Raw genomic sequence first — 15,628 nt, 5'->3', positions numbered from 1 at the left:
TTACTGACTCAATCCCCAAAAACTTCAATGGAGCTCGACTTTAGATAAGGACAAACACATGCATATCAAATGAGTTTTCATAGTTAATCATCGGAATTACAACAGACAAAGGGCATTCTAGTATCTATCTTAATCTTCTTGGCCTGGACATAAAGACTATGCGTTGCTGGAAAAAAATCTTCCTAGACACATGAACATTTATTTGGATTATTTGTGTTAAATGAAAAGGAATGAACTGAGGTCCGTTTTGATCATCCATTAAAGCTAACCATACAGCTCCCAAGAAGGCACACCTGACTTATCCTTTAATTTTGCCAGAATTTCAACAACATAACAATATAAATGGCTCAAAAGACAAAAAAACCAACCATCACAACTTGGAAAAATTTTGACAGAGATTCCCCAAAAGTAGAGCAGTAAGAACCCAAAATATAGACTATATGTATGCATAATCTGCCAACAATAGAACTCGAGCATCAAGTAGGAATCACTAGTACATAACCTATGGCGAGGTCACGAAAAGGGTGCTCCAGCCACCTGTACCACCGAAAGGATCTCATATTTGAGAATCCCCCAGTTCAAGAAAACCTCACGCTATTGACCCTCTCACGAAAGCTTATGCAATTTCGTATAGTCAAGTTTCAGAAATGACTATCTTCCAGACCAAGTCTCATAAATGGCTGGGACTGCCAAATAAAACCAAGTATGGCTCCAAAAACGCATACAATGACAGTTTCCACAAGTAACGTACAATACCAACAGACAATGCGCTAAAACAGGCGTCAAATGATGCATATCCACGACAATTGTAAGTGACTTCCACTTGCCAATATATCACTCTACTCCAACTACCTGTACTTGTGTGAATCACCTGTACCTGTAATCTGTAATCTGCAACCTGTAATCCCAAAGTTGAAGGTACTCAAAGAAGATCCTCTGTGGGGGCACCAAAAGAATGTGAGCAGGATGGAAACACACACAACGTCTCTATAATCACCCGACACACACTCTTGGGATGATACATGGGACACCACTCGGCTTACACAACCCACCTGACCGAGACAGGGAACACACCGATGGAATGAGAGGAGAGAGACTATCCATTTGCCCACTCAACACAGACACACACACACACATCCAAAAAACTCAGCTCAAAATAGGAAGATTTTTTATGTTCAAATACAATTGAGCTAGGACCAATACCAATGAGACAAATAGCTCACACAATATGAAAGAAATATGACAGATACAATCACAAACCCGAGGGATTCACTATTAGTAATGGGGAGATGTCACCTGCGTGCATCAATATTAGAGAAACCCCCCTATGTACGGTATCTTACATGCTAACCTACCCCCCTACATACGGACAAGATAGGGACATTCTCGCAATGAGCCATCCCCCCTCATACGAATTTTGTACGAAATGTAATGACCCACTATTTTATGTATACTAGTAACATAACAATTTAGAAGCACATGTTATAAAAATATACGATGAACTACAAATGAACAACAAGTGTACAATGTCGTGTGTTTTCATTTGCAATAGATGCTAAGAGAACAAACCATGAAAAGCAACAAATATAATGAATATTAAATTAAAATAAACCAATCGTTTCAATGTAATTTATCAAAAAACGATTAGCATTTACCTTGTAAACTGATACAAATCTCAATCTCAAACCATATAATAGTAGCCACCTACTTAGTAGGCTTCCCACATGGGATTTAAGACACACATATAAAATGGATTGTTTTTTAAATGACAAATAATGCATACTCTTAAACAACCATGAAAAACTTCATTCATCAAATCAAAACACATTACAAAACAACCCATTAAAAGATTAATCTTTTTGACCAAAAACAATTATATGTGATATGAATGCACGTCTATGCTTAAACAAAGTGAAACTTTTAAAAAAGCACCATCCATATTTAATTTTGAGTTTGTACATAACATATAAATCTTAAAAATTTTACCGAAGTCTCCTTTGTACAGAGACCTATTTCTCAAAAAAGAACCAGTACACCCTTTTCTTGGGCTCCCACATGAGATTTTCATCACATAATTTCTTTTTGCGAAAAAATTGTCCACCTCATCTTGGGCTCCCACGTGGGATTTAAGGATTATCTTACACATTAAAATCAAGCACATTTTCAACAGAGTCGAAGTAATCTAACTTCAAAGTGGTGGTATGAGCTGCATATCATAGTACATACGAAACCTCCAATCACAAAGTCTAATCACATGAATACCAAAAAGCCATGTCCACATCGATAGGCGATCGTGTACAAAACAAACACAAAATGAAAACATAGAAGTAGCCTACCAAATTAACTTAAGAACCCTCAAAATCAAACTATATTCCAACTGTTAGTATGTCATACTTCTCATACTACACAATCAACAAAATGGCATGTCCATGTCATATGGCTGTCGTGTACATAAAATACATAAATCAAAACATCAAAATGAAATGTCTAAACAGAGTTTCCTAAACGAAGTGCGCATCCCTTAATCAACATTTCACTGGTCCACATGCCATGTCGGACAAACATCTTTCATACCACCCAAAATTGTGAGTATCACTAACTTGCAAAATCTAGGCTAGATTTCGAGCTTGCCTTGAAAAAATTTGACAAAATATGACAAGATTTAGTGTAACTACCGATAGATGCTTCAAACTATGATCAAAAAGCCGATTTAGTGCATCGGACAGGCAACGAGAGGCTCAGGGAGTCAACAGCGTTGATGGTTGCAATGGAAGAAGTCGGGACTCGAACGCCAGCTCCAGCAAGTTGGGACATCAAGACTAAGTGTCACTGATCAGGAGGTCAAGACTCGAACGCCATAGCTAAAGCCTAAGGACATTGAGCAGGCGAAAATAAGTCACGACTACAGTGAACTGAGAACTCTCTCTGCGTCTGGCAATCGCTTCGCTTGCAAGGTGCTAGCCTCCCATCGTGAGCGTTAGCACGAACTCCTCCTCGCATCGTCATCATCCTTGCCGAAGAAGTCTGAAAAGAGGAAGCTTAATAAGATGAGGCCCAAGGAAGCCGTTGAGAACGCGAACTTGCTGTGGGAGGCAGAGCTCAAAACTACAAAACAACTACAAAACAAAGGCCTCAAAGCAAGCAATAACAGATTTAACTGATCAGTAGAGAAAAGCTAGCTTTTTTATAAGATGTAGCTATAGCAAAAAGAAAAAACCGTCGTTCAAGGTATACAAGACACCATCAACCAGTTCGGTAGGATTAATGACACAATGTTGAAGACACTGCCACTACAGAAGCTTGCATCATAGTGTATAGACAAACATCTCAAGCATAGAAACGGTATACAGTTTACAGATCAACATTAATTGAAGAAAGTTTGTGGCAAAGCCTTGCTAACTTCAAATTTGGAATCTAGCACTGGCTGGGAGTGGTGAGCGTAGATCTAAAGCCAATGTCTACCAAGTGAGAGGGGATACTAGGAAGCTAGAGAAGTTAGAACAACAGCGGCGAAAATTTCACTTAAAGAAATCTGACAACCTTCACTGAGGACAGATCTGAATATTATTTTCAAACCTTCACTGAGGACAGATCTGAACATTGTTTCAAACAAGACGATTGCACATGCTAGCTACATTGTCAAATATAACCAAAACTGACAACAGAATCGTTATAACAGACATAAATGGAACTGTAACATCGGAGAAATAGCAAAGAAGGCATGACAAAACAGCATTTCACATAATAAAATAGAATAAAGAACGATAGAACATAATCAATGAGCTCCGCGCCTTCGGTGTAGTGACCCTTGGCCCAGTCGTTGTTGCCAACTCCGGACTGGCCAAAGACGAAGTTATCTGGGCGGAAGATCTGCCCATAGGGACCCGTTCAAACACTGACCATAGTACCTAACTCCAGATCCATGAGCACGGCACGAGGCACGTAGCGCCCGCAGCTTGCCTCGTTGTAGTACACATTCACTCTCTCTAGCTACACGTTAGCATCACCGATGTATGACCCTGTGGGATCAATGCCGAGCTCTATGCATACCACCTCCCAAAACTTGGCGTCGATTTGGCTCCCTTTTGCACCTGTTTGTGCATTCACAACTTCTGTGACGAGGAGATATCCACCTCATAAACTCAGTCCAAGCAATCAACCAACTGAAGTCGCTCGATTGCAATCCCCACATTATAGAGCGACTCTTCGCCCCACTGCCTTGTTGGTCGCTATGCGAACATCGTTCATCTGCTGCCTGGCTGCCCGGTGTCTACTAATTTCATCTTAGCCAGCATCGGCTAATGTCACGTGACACATCCAACCCTACGTGTCCGTGGACAAACTACACCATAACAAGGTTTCCGTAAAGTCCAACCAGTCTAGATTAGAAGTGATCTTGCACTTTTGTGAGTCTATTCGTAGACCGTGCATGCCCAATCACTTAGTGTAGATGCATATCCTCTGGTTGCACACCGCATAAGCATAAGCATTTCCATCAGATTCCATCAGAGTCAGTTTGGGAATTTTTCCAGTGACTTTATCCTATTTTTGACATTTTTCACTTATTAATTTAAGTGACTTCCCAACAAAAGTAGGTAGGGCAAATTGGGTAAGAAAATATATAAGCAAACCCAAGTTGGCACTCTTGGGCAGATGAGCAAGGAGCACAACAGGTCCCCCAGGCAACAGGTACTCCCCCTCTCTCAGCAAGACCCTCTCCAAGCATTCCTTGGCGAGCCCCTTCCCATTCAGCCCAGCGTTTTTGTGGTGCCATCCTCTCTTGTAGCCTGGCGTTTTGTAAGGCGCAGCGGAATAAATGTTGTATTTTCTCAAGATTAGTAATCTTTACTGCTCAAGGTTCCTTTTAGTTCTTAGGGAAAGAGAGAGCTTTCCGTATGTAGAGTGTTGTGGTCACGAACAAAGTGAGTGGATTGTGCGTGCAAGTGAATGAGACTGGGAGAAGGAGAGAGAAGAGATACGACACCGAGAGGTTGTAAAACCCTCCTCCGAAGGCCCCACTCTCATCGGCGAGAGTGGTCTACTTGATTGCACAAAAGCGTACAATGCGAATGCAATGGACTAATGCAATGGGACTATGCCGATGACGACGACGATGAGGACTTTCTTGGTGGTTGAAAATGATTGTTTCTCGTTGTTTTAATGGCTGAGAATGACTTTTTTGTCGGGGTCGAAAAGGTGATGGAAAACGCTGCTGTCATATGCTCTTTGGTTGCGTTTTTGGATGGAATTTCCTTGCTGAAAAACGCTGGGACAGCAGAGGGTTTCTTGCTGAAAAGTGCAGGTTTTCAAGTGCTTAATAACCCCTTACCCGGCTATGGTGATCTGCTGCAAGTTGCTTGATGAAAACGCTGATTTGGCTGAGGTGTGTCAGGCGTTAGTGGAGGCCAAAAACGCTGATGTGACCAAGATGAAAAACGCTAGCCTCCACTACTTGCTGGCGATCTCTGCATGGGAGGAAAACGCTAGGGCAGCCAGTAGATTGGGCGATCCCAAGTTGAGGGTGATGCGGGGAAATGGGCCTCACCAAGATGCTTGGAGAGGGTCTTGCTGAGAGAGGGAGGGAACACCTATTGCCTGGTAGCCTGCTGTGCTCCTTGGCTCATCTGCCAATTTGTGCTAGCTTGGGTTTGCTTTTAAATTAACTTACCGAGTTTGCCCTACTGAGTACCCAACAAAAGTCACTTAATAAATAAGTGAAAAATGTTAAATATAGGAAAAAATAGGCTAAACTCATCTGAAAAATCCCCAAACTGACTCTGATGGAATCTGATGGAAATGCTTATGCTTATGCTTATGCAACCAAAGGATATGCATCTACTCTAAGTGATTGGGCATGCATGGTCTACGAATAGACTCACAAAAGTACCAGATCACTTCTAATCTAACTTAACTGGACTTGACGGAAACCTTGTTATGGTGTAGCTTGTCCACGGACACATAGGGTTGGGATGTGTCACGTGACACGTTTCCACAAGCAACACAGCAGCAATAGTCCCCAACCTAGCATTTTTGCTATCGTCATCCACCCCCAATCCCTAGCGTTTTGGGATCGCCCTCAAGGGACTGCAGCCAACTAGCATTTTCAGCAATAAAGGGCTGCAGATATCAGCATTTTCAGCCAGCGTTAGCAGCCTACAAAACGCAGCCACAGACCTGCACTTGGGCAGCGTTTTCAGCCTTCAGTCGCCACATCAAACCAGCATTTTCGGAGTCAAGGACAGCAATCATTTTGAGCCTTAAAAACGCAGCCAAACCTGCGTTTTCAGTCGCACAAACAGCCCCTAGGTTTTGGCAGATTTTCAGCCCTAAAGTCATCATCGGCGTCACCGACATAGTCACGAGTTGCATCAGTCCATGCATCATCATTGTACACCTTTGTGCAATCAATAAGTAGACCACTCTCGCCGACGAGAGTGGGGCCTTCGCAGGATGGTTTTACAACGTCTCTGATGTCGTATCTCTCTTCTCTCTTTCTCTCAGTCTCTCAGCCACCCTTTTCATTGCATCGCCCTGTCGTAGTGATCTCGTCTCTACTACCCTAGCTATTCTCATGCGCACTCATGTTGCGCTCCCACTCGATGGACAACCCGCTTTGTCGAGGGGGAACCATCGGCCATCCATAGACTGCCCCAACATGCTGTTCCACTCATGCCCACATATCTCACCACACGTCTTAGTTGTTCACTGGCCCCCCCGGCTCAGCCCGATATACCATGATTGTTGTGCATCCCCGACCATTTAATCGTGTTCCTGGCTGCCTGGTACGGTATCGAGTACACTTCACCCGCCTCGCATCCTCTTGTAATCCACCTCATCGAGGGGGAATCCAACGGCCATATGTGGCCTAATGTCACGTGACACATCCCAACCCTATGTGTCCGTGGACAAGCTACACCATAGCAGGGTTCCCGTCAGTTCAGTCAGTTTAGATTAGCAGTGATCTGGCACTTTTGTGAGTCTATTCGTAGACCGTGCATGCCCAGTCACTTAGCATAGATGCATATCCTCCGGTTGCACACAGCATGATCATCGGAATTCCCATCAGAATCCATTAGCATCAATTAAGGGAATTTTCCAATGCATTTAGCCTATTTTTCTATTTATTGGTATTTTCACTTATTATTTTTAAGTGACTTTCCAACAAAAGTAGGTAGGGCAATTTTGCTAAGTTAATATATAAGCAAACCCAAGTTAGCACTTTCTGGCAGAAGAGGCAGCAGGAGGTTCCCGCTCAACAGGCAACTTCTCAGCAATACCCCCCCAAAACCCCCCAACGTTTTTGGACCTCCTTCTTCGCGAGGATTCCCAACAGAACCATCGCCTTGAAGTTTCCCTCTTCTAGCGCTTGTTCCCCTTGCAGATCAGCCCCATCCTTGGAGTTTTCCCGCGACAGAATCAACCCCAGCTTTAGCATTTTACTAATGCTAGACCACCACCAGCCCTCAGCGTTTTTGTGGCAGATTCTCAGCTTGTCCAATTCAGCCCTTCAACGTTTGCTGCAACATATCCAGCAGGTACGGATCAACCTTCACTAACGCTAGGTAACCACAACAGACCAGCGTTTTCTTTGCTGCCACAGTTCAGCGTTTTTGGACCAGCCATCTCAGCGTTTTTAATCATCGGATTTCAGCCTTGGAGGACCCCAGTTTCCAGCCTAGACTCCGTAGCAGATCAGCCCCCAAGAAGGTTGCAAATGCTCCCCCATTTTCAGCCATCAAAACGCAGCCAAAACAGTCATTTTCAGCCACCGAAACAGTCCTCGAATTCAACGATTAGAAGCCTACAGATTTCAGCCATCGAGTCGTCGTCGTCATCACCGTCGTCGTCATCGGCATAGTCCCATTGCATTCGCATTGTACACCTTTGTGCAATCAAAGTAGACCACTCTCGCCGACGAGAGTGGGGCCTTCGGAGGAGGGTTTTACAACCTCTCGGGTGTCGTATCTCTTCTCTCTCCTTCTCTCAATCTCATTCACTTGCACGCACAATATCCACTCACTTTGTTCGTGACCACAGCACTCTACAAGACGGAAAGCTCTCTCTTTCCCTAAAGAACTAAAAGGAACCTTGAGCAATAAAGATCACATATCTTGAGAAAATACAACATTCATTCCGCTGCACCTTACACCTACATTTGAACCAGCCCCTGCTGATCCATCTCTTCCTTCGCAATTGCTACCTCAGTGGCCCACTTATCCTGCATCATAGCCACCTTCTCAAAAAGCCAGGTTATCCCTTGCTCTTGCCGGCGGAGCTCGTCCTCCAACATTGCTTTCTTTCCTTCAAGTTCCTTCCTTGTTCTCTTACTTCCCAACCGCATTGAATTTACATCCCTGTGGTAAATCTCCATAGTCCTCGAGCGAGTTTGAGTCAAAGCATGCATAGCATCTTGCACCATATCCCAATCATATTCCGGTTCTTCTCTGCTCCATCCATCATAACGTTCAACTAAACGGTGCATCACCCTTTCAAAGCATAAGGACGCAACTTCCACATTGAACCAAGCCTTTAATGAGGCCATCTCGACAAGCTCTGATACCAAATGTTAGGACCCAAGTGCATACATAGCATAACAGGGCGCAATACACTGAACACGGGCTCAACAAGAGCCCAATAGCAAACTAGGGCCAAGTCTATAGTGGCCGGCAACACCCGTGGATCCAAAAACAATAATCAGGTAGCGAGTGAGGGACTGACTCTCCTCAACTCAATAAGCCAACAGGGCTTTACAATACAAATGATGGGGGTTCGGAGCATTGTGGCTCACCCTTCAACTGGCATACAAAACATGGACTCGAGACCCACTCGAGTGACCTGCTGAGTTAAGAATGCAGACTTGGGACTTAGAATGCAGAGTGTTAAGAATGCAGACATGAGACTTAGACCTATTTACAAAACTCTCTTGGGCAAGTTGATATTCAGAGGACTCCATGATATCCACACCTGGAAAACTTTGTCTTGACAATGCATTTCATGTTAACTGATGCGACTATGTAAAATGCAAGTGAGAAACCTCCATTTCTAGACTAACTCTAGTGATTATTGGAGCTGAGCATTGGCTACTGCTGCACTGTCAACCAACACCCCCTCTTTCACACACTCCCACACCCCCAAATCCATCTTCAAAAGTGCAAGGAATCATCAACATATTTATAATTCTTTACCAGTTCACATTGACTGACATAATACAAACTCATATCTTATGCACGTGAGATGTGCATTACTACTACTTGCAGATCATGAATTCTGGCTTCTAGTAAGCATACCTTAAATCTCCGAGCCTGAACTCCTGCTTCTTTACTCTGACAAGACAATAGCTAGAATAATCATTATGTGAATAGAATCAAGACAAACATGGTGAAAAGACTTAGCAACAGTCTAAAAACTCCGTCAACCAGCCATTACCTTTCTTGCTACTGCCATGCCAACATACTCCTAATCAGTTTTTGAATGTATGCTCTGTTTAAAATGTTGCTTGAGCTCATGGATAGCAACCAAAGCCTGGTTAACTCGTCCAGCCTTCAAAACACGCACACAATGCTCATACAACTCTCTCTCTCTCTCTCTCTCTCTCTCTCTCTCTCTCTCCAAGCACACACACACGTTTTGTGCTCTCTTGCCCTGTGTTTGCAAGGGAGGCTTGAAGCTAAGTGGAACACTTACATGGTAAAATGCAAACATTCTTTGACTTAATTTTTTTGCTCAGCCCAAGGTTGCTGAAGTCCAGCACCCCCCTTTTCCCCTTCAAGCGAGCCACTTCAGAGACAATTGCAGTCTTGGTTTGCTCCCATCCCTCAAGATCTGCTCACGCCTAATTCTTTCACTTGTCTAGGAGCTATTTTGGCAATTATACATCTATCTGGTGAATTTCCCCAACAACACACATATTGGGAAAATCCCCAAAATGATACCATAGGTAGGCGACGCAACTAAAGTATCCCTCTTCGTTTCTTGGCAGCTTCAAAAATCAGCCTTTAGAAGCACGGGCACCATCTTACGCAGGTGCATAAAAATGGTTCGATGTTGCCACTATCTTTGAAGGCTTGACTAGATGACTTGCGAGTAAGGTCTGGCAAACTTGAAATCATTACCACACCTGAATCTAAGCTTCAAAAGCACAAACAAATGAGAAGGAGCCCACGAACCAACTGGCTACTTGCTAGGTGCATCTGACAAAACCGTTCTGTACAAACGGACAATGCCTTGTAGAAGGATGCTCAGGGCATGTGCCCTGAATGCAAGATGAAGGAAAGTGTAATGTTCGAAATTGAGTCAATGAATACAAAACTCAGAGCTCAAATGCAGTGTTTTGGCCTGATTCTGGCCAGTACGAGGACTTTACATCTTCCATAAAAGTGAAAGGGTTCAAAGCCAAAAAAACAATGCCGCACGCATCAGAAACGTGCATGGGGCTGTGTGTAATGAGGGAGAGCATAGGGAAATACCTGTGATCCTGGGCCGGAAGTAATCGGAAACAGGGACGGGGCCACTGAAGGAGATGGAGCAGGGGAGGAGGTGAATCTGGTTAGGGGCAAGGGTGGAGCAAGAGGCCTTGACGATGCGAATGAGGCCCGTGCTTCCTTCTGGGACTGCCATTGCTCTGCTTTTGGCGGGAGAGCTCTCAAACGTATGACTCTCAGCGATCCTTCCTTCTTTGGGGAGGTGCGAAAGGCACACGTTAGGGCAGTCTGGCCCATCCGATCGCTTTTTGAACTAGGCTAGAGTAAAACCCCCAGTTTTAGAACCTTTAAGCGGGGATGGTCAATCTTGAGTACGCAAGCATCAATTTCAATTCTCAAGAGCGCTATAGATGACGGACCATGGGCGGAAGTTGAAAAACAAAAGCTCACTGTTGCGGTAATGCGCAGAGAAAACGCGATAGGTGTTCGTTGATCTCAAGGGTGAAAATGTGTAAAAATTGAATTAGTACAATCAGAGCTCCATTTAAACCTCGTCGCGGACCATATTTGAACTCAAAACCTGCGATGGCACGCCTTCATGTCAGTTAACTTAACCATTAAACCCACATCCATTGGTGCTAGAATTGGGGTAAGCTAATTCTATAAAGTGAAACCCACCCCATGTGATTGGACCCTTTAGCGTCTAGGTGTGAACAAAATGTGAACATGTGCACCACACTAAGTTTGGTGTGAACTAGATGTGAACTTGGGAGGGTATGTGCACCACACCAAATTTGTTGTGAACTCGATGTTAACTAAGTGTGAACTAAATGTGAACTTATCCACGGAATGCGAACTTATCCGCGGACGATGTGATCTATAAACATGGTGTATATATGTACATTGTATGTATGTATATATATTACACACATACATACATACATACATTGTATGTATGTATATATATATATTACACACACACACATAGTATGTGATACCCCTCCCCCCCCCCCCGATGCCCCCTCTTTTATGTATACGATATGAGTATGAAATAATGAGGGGCTACCTCTATTGTATACGCTTATGTACAAAATTCAAAACCCCCCTCTTGTACACTCACGTGGTACCGTACGAAAAAACACGGTGAATCCCCCGAGATCACAAATTGGAGCAGAGGCTTGGCTCACAAGAGAAATACACGGTAAAATAGCAAGAAACGTGAGGAATTTGGCAAAGTGGACAGTACCATTGCGTCCTTAGCAGCCAAAAACCCCAGTCTACAATATCAAAGTGCTCAAATTTGACCTCGGATGAGCAGTTTATGGCCAAAACAAGCTCCAAAAATAGCAAAAATCGAGTTGCGGTTGTTCCTCCTCTTCTCTCCATGTTTTGCTGGTCTTTTTCTCAGGTTTTTCAGTTCCACACTTCACTTTATTGCTTGGGCACCTTTGGGCCTTTAGTTGACCTCAAACAGACCCCGAACAGGCCAAAAACTGACGACGCAATGCATTTTTGTTACCTTTTTGCATCATCCGCACACCTGGCACTCAACTTTTTCGAATAATGCATCCCGCAACCACGTGAAGTGTCCCCCAAATATAGTCCTACCGGTGACCTTTCTGCATAAATATCACAAGAAAACACCCACATTGTGTCCGTACTTATCACGTGCAAGTATTGACTCCATTCGACCTCCTGACGCCACTAGATGCCATCTGACGCATCTGCTTACCTCATGGATTTTACCCATGGATGACTTCCACGAGAAGTTTTACGTGCTACCGACTCCTCATTATTATCAAAAAAATACATTGATACTGGTGACGAATGAAAATCGATGCACTATGTACATGTTGTCCTACATGTACACATGTGGGCCCCACACAACCACCTGGCTTTGGAAAATGGGCAATCCTTTATTCGATGCACCATGCATGTGTATATACATATGCGCAATCACTTCTTCCAAAAAACTCCTAACAACGGCAATCCTCGGATAGCTTTTATTCATGGCAAAGCAGGAGACCAATTGTTCAAAACTACCCAGTCATAACCAAGCTAGGCAATAACCTTCTCCCCTCAAAAAAGTATATGCTTTACATGTTAAAAGGAATCATCAACATGATGAAGGAAGTACCAGATCTTTCATGTCAAATGCTTGTAAAAATTGCAAATATGCTAATCACCTGTATAACGGCCTTCAGTGATATAGAAGCAGCGGAGCATCCTTGGCAGGTATTTGTCGAAGGCACAAGAGGACTATGCTTGAATATGGAAATAGAGATTCCGAGCAAAAACATCATCGTGGGATTATATACATGAGTGATTTTTTTGCCCTCACACTACATGAAAAGCATTGAGGAGGCATTCATGATAGGATTCTTTGAAGTTGCCTCCTCCATCTTTAATCCCATGACCAAGGATTTACCAGCTCGACATATTGCATATCAAAGCACTCTCAACAATAATCCTTTTACAGAGCTGGCAACAAGGATGGAAATTCGGGCGACTCACAAGGACACTGGAAAAGAGACTGGTCAACTAATAAAGGCAACAATCAAATACAGATTGCACGAGGACGTGCAATGAATAGGAAGGGGGAATGTTTGGTGGATACAGCAGAATGTCACCTAAAAGCCAAATACACGTTAAACTTTGCTATATTCAATCAATTTTTCAAAAGAAGCTGTGTAATTCTATAGTTGATGATTCTCAAATTGTAATATAGTCTATCATTCCCTCTTATTCTCTCCGAGCCTACAAACCTTGTAAGTGGCCAATGGTCGTGGGAAAGGGTCCCAAGTTTTTAAGTCAAAACCCTTAGTTTTGAGAAGGACATTATCATTATCTTTGGGATATATTGGACGTCAACTGAAAGCTGCATTGCTGCTACAAGTTGTAATCAATCTTTCTCCTTGACTGGTAATCAAAATTTGATTCTGAATAGCACATTGTGTTCCTTGTCTCTTGCTCTTTAATCTAAGTGTAATCATTCTCAATTTTATTGTGGTTCACGACATCTTGTTTGTGAGCTAAATGCATTGATCAAAGGTCTTGAATGGTTATTTTTTTATGGTTTGACCTTGGAAGAGTGTTTCTAATCTTGAAGGTAACCTTTTTGTGTAGTTCTGTTTCAGTTTCCTATACATTTTTTGGGATGGATCGTGATCATATACCTCCTTAGATGATTGCAAAACTTGGTAGGAATATGAACTTAACGTTATAATACCTCTCCTTAAGTTTTGTTGCATTCCAAACTTGTTTGGATGCCGAAAAGGCGTGATGACCTAGAGCGGTGAGATTGGACATAGACTCATTTTTTGAATAGGAAGTGGTTGATTTTCTATTGTAGATGTATGAATAGTCCTTAAGGTTCACTTCTTTGAGATTGACGATCTCATTGAGTCTTCGTGCCCCATCCCGAGTCTTCCTTGCATATTGACATTATGTTAATACCAAAAAGCTATGCTGCAGACGTCCGTCGTGGCGACGCTGATGGAGCAAAAGACGTCGTGCACACACTCACACACCCAGACAACTCAACACCACACAAGGAAGTTATCTAAATTCCAACCCACACACACCACCACTCAAGAGCTCAATAGAAATACTACCCACAAGCTCAATTCAAACTCTAAACACCTCGACCTACAAGCCCTTGCCTGCCCACAGACACTAGAAGGTGAGTCGAGTTGATCGACACTTGAAATTACACTTGATGGTGACCAAAATATACAAGAAAAACCATCAAAAACTCAAAAACTTCATCCAAAAAAGGCCTCTCTCAAACCATTACAAAGCCTTCACCAAACTCCACTTTGTTGGACTCTTTGGAGTCGCACCAACCCTAATGGCACCGATACAGGGTCACATAGTCTTGCAGAAAGCCGCACCTTCTTCCCTCCATTCCTTTCACACACACATCCATGGAAACCTCAGAACTTCCATAGACTCTTCCAAGTGCAAAAATGAAGAGAGAAATCTCTCATTCACTCCTCCACACACTCGAAAACAGAACGCGAACGCGACGGGACTGCATTGGACCACCTGTAAGAACCTTGCTTTCTCCCACACACACAGACGTGAAAGGGCTGAGTATTGGCTTCAAAAAATCTCCCTCAGCTTGAACTCTCACAACACCGTGAGTGATCTGGAAATTTGAAGCATTTTCACACCATTTTTGGCCATTTTTTGACCTTTTTGGGCCCAGTTTTGACCCCTGACGAGCATTTTTGTGGGAAAAACCCCAATCGGACTCCAAAAGTCACCAGATTCTGTACTCTTTCTCCTTGATACCCAAATTTTTTGGCCACATCCCCACATTCTATTTTTGACCACTTCTAGGGTGGTGTATGCATCACCGCAGCAGATCAGGTGTCGCAAATAGACAATTACTGTATATGTCAAACTTCTCGGGTGGGTCGAGGGTGCCCACACTTGTCACTTACATTATTCACATTCTAGAAAGCTGAAAAATATTTCCTAGAGCCAAAAGAAGCCACCAAGAACCATATCCAAGGCCTCGATACCCTATCCAGGCATGTGCCGACTGTTGGCACGCGAACTTGACTATTCACAATGTGTATACGTTGCATCTATTTTAAAGCTTGAAACCACTTCCCAAAGGTCCCAAATGCATGTATTACATCTTTTGTACATATTTTCTACTTTGTACACGTTGAAAGCGGTCTATCATCATTGTCCACCCTCTAGGTAGAGCATTTATGCTCAACCAAGAGACTATTTGCATCTGGAACCACATCCCTCACAAAATATTTCTTCAATCTATAACCATTTATTCTATAGCACAAATGTTCCCCTGAAAATTTTTCCAACTCATATGTGCCATTAGGAAATACATGCTTCGCTCTGTATGGACCCAACCATTTGTCCCTCAACTTCTTCTGAAAAGTGAAATCCAAGCGAGAGTCATACTTCATCACCTGATCTCCCTTTTTAATCTCTTTCTCTGGCAGCCTCTTATTCATTTTTTGCATCCTTGTCTCTGCTTGTTGATGAAGATAATCATCACTAGCTTTCTCTCTATTCATTCGCAACAACTCTAGAGAAAGAATTATTTCCTGCTGCTTATCATTATGCAAACCTTGCATTTTGCACAACAACTTCAAGACATCCAATTGCATTTGTATGGGCATAAGAGCTTCCTTTCCATAAACAAGCTCATATGCCGTAAACTGTGTTGACAC

General features: G+C 43.1%; 2 protein-coding genes across 8 annotated transcripts in view; both read right to left on the bottom strand.

Moving 5' to 3' along the window:
- LOC147418614 (uncharacterized) overlaps positions 1-10,714 on the bottom strand; it is a 69,686-nt gene extending 58,972 nt beyond the window's left edge. For all 7 annotated transcript variants that reach the window (XR_015187271.1, XR_015187272.1, XM_086506812.1 and 4 more), the window contains exons 1-3: positions 10,467-10,714; positions 9,427-9,540; positions 9,288-9,323 (exon numbers count right to left, since the gene is read on the bottom strand). Coding sequence is in view for 5 of the 7 variants with exons in the window: in XM_086506812.1 (XP_086362938.1) it covers positions 9,288-9,323; positions 9,427-9,444 (54 nt within the window). In the remaining 2 variants the exon portion in view is untranslated. The remainder of the gene's footprint in view (positions 1-9,287; positions 9,324-9,426; positions 9,541-10,466) is intronic.
- On the bottom strand, positions 8,150-9,274 carry LOC147418615 (uncharacterized). The gene has a single exon (XM_086506817.1). It carries the CDS (start codon positions 8,540-8,542, stop codon positions 8,150-8,152), a length of 393 nt encoding a protein of 130 aa, XP_086362943.1. The 5' UTR covers positions 8,543-9,274.
- Positions 10,715-15,628: the final 4,914 nt, after the last annotated feature.

Source organism: Adiantum capillus-veneris, chromosome 30 (assembly GCF_014529385.1).
Source record: "Adiantum capillus-veneris isolate H3 chromosome 30, ASM1452938v2, whole genome shotgun sequence".
In the NCBI taxonomy this organism is placed as follows: Eukaryota; Viridiplantae; Streptophyta; class Polypodiopsida; order Polypodiales; family Pteridaceae; genus Adiantum; species Adiantum capillus-veneris.
The sequence above is the reverse complement of the archived record's forward strand: the minus strand, read 5'-3'. Positions and strand labels throughout refer to the sequence as shown.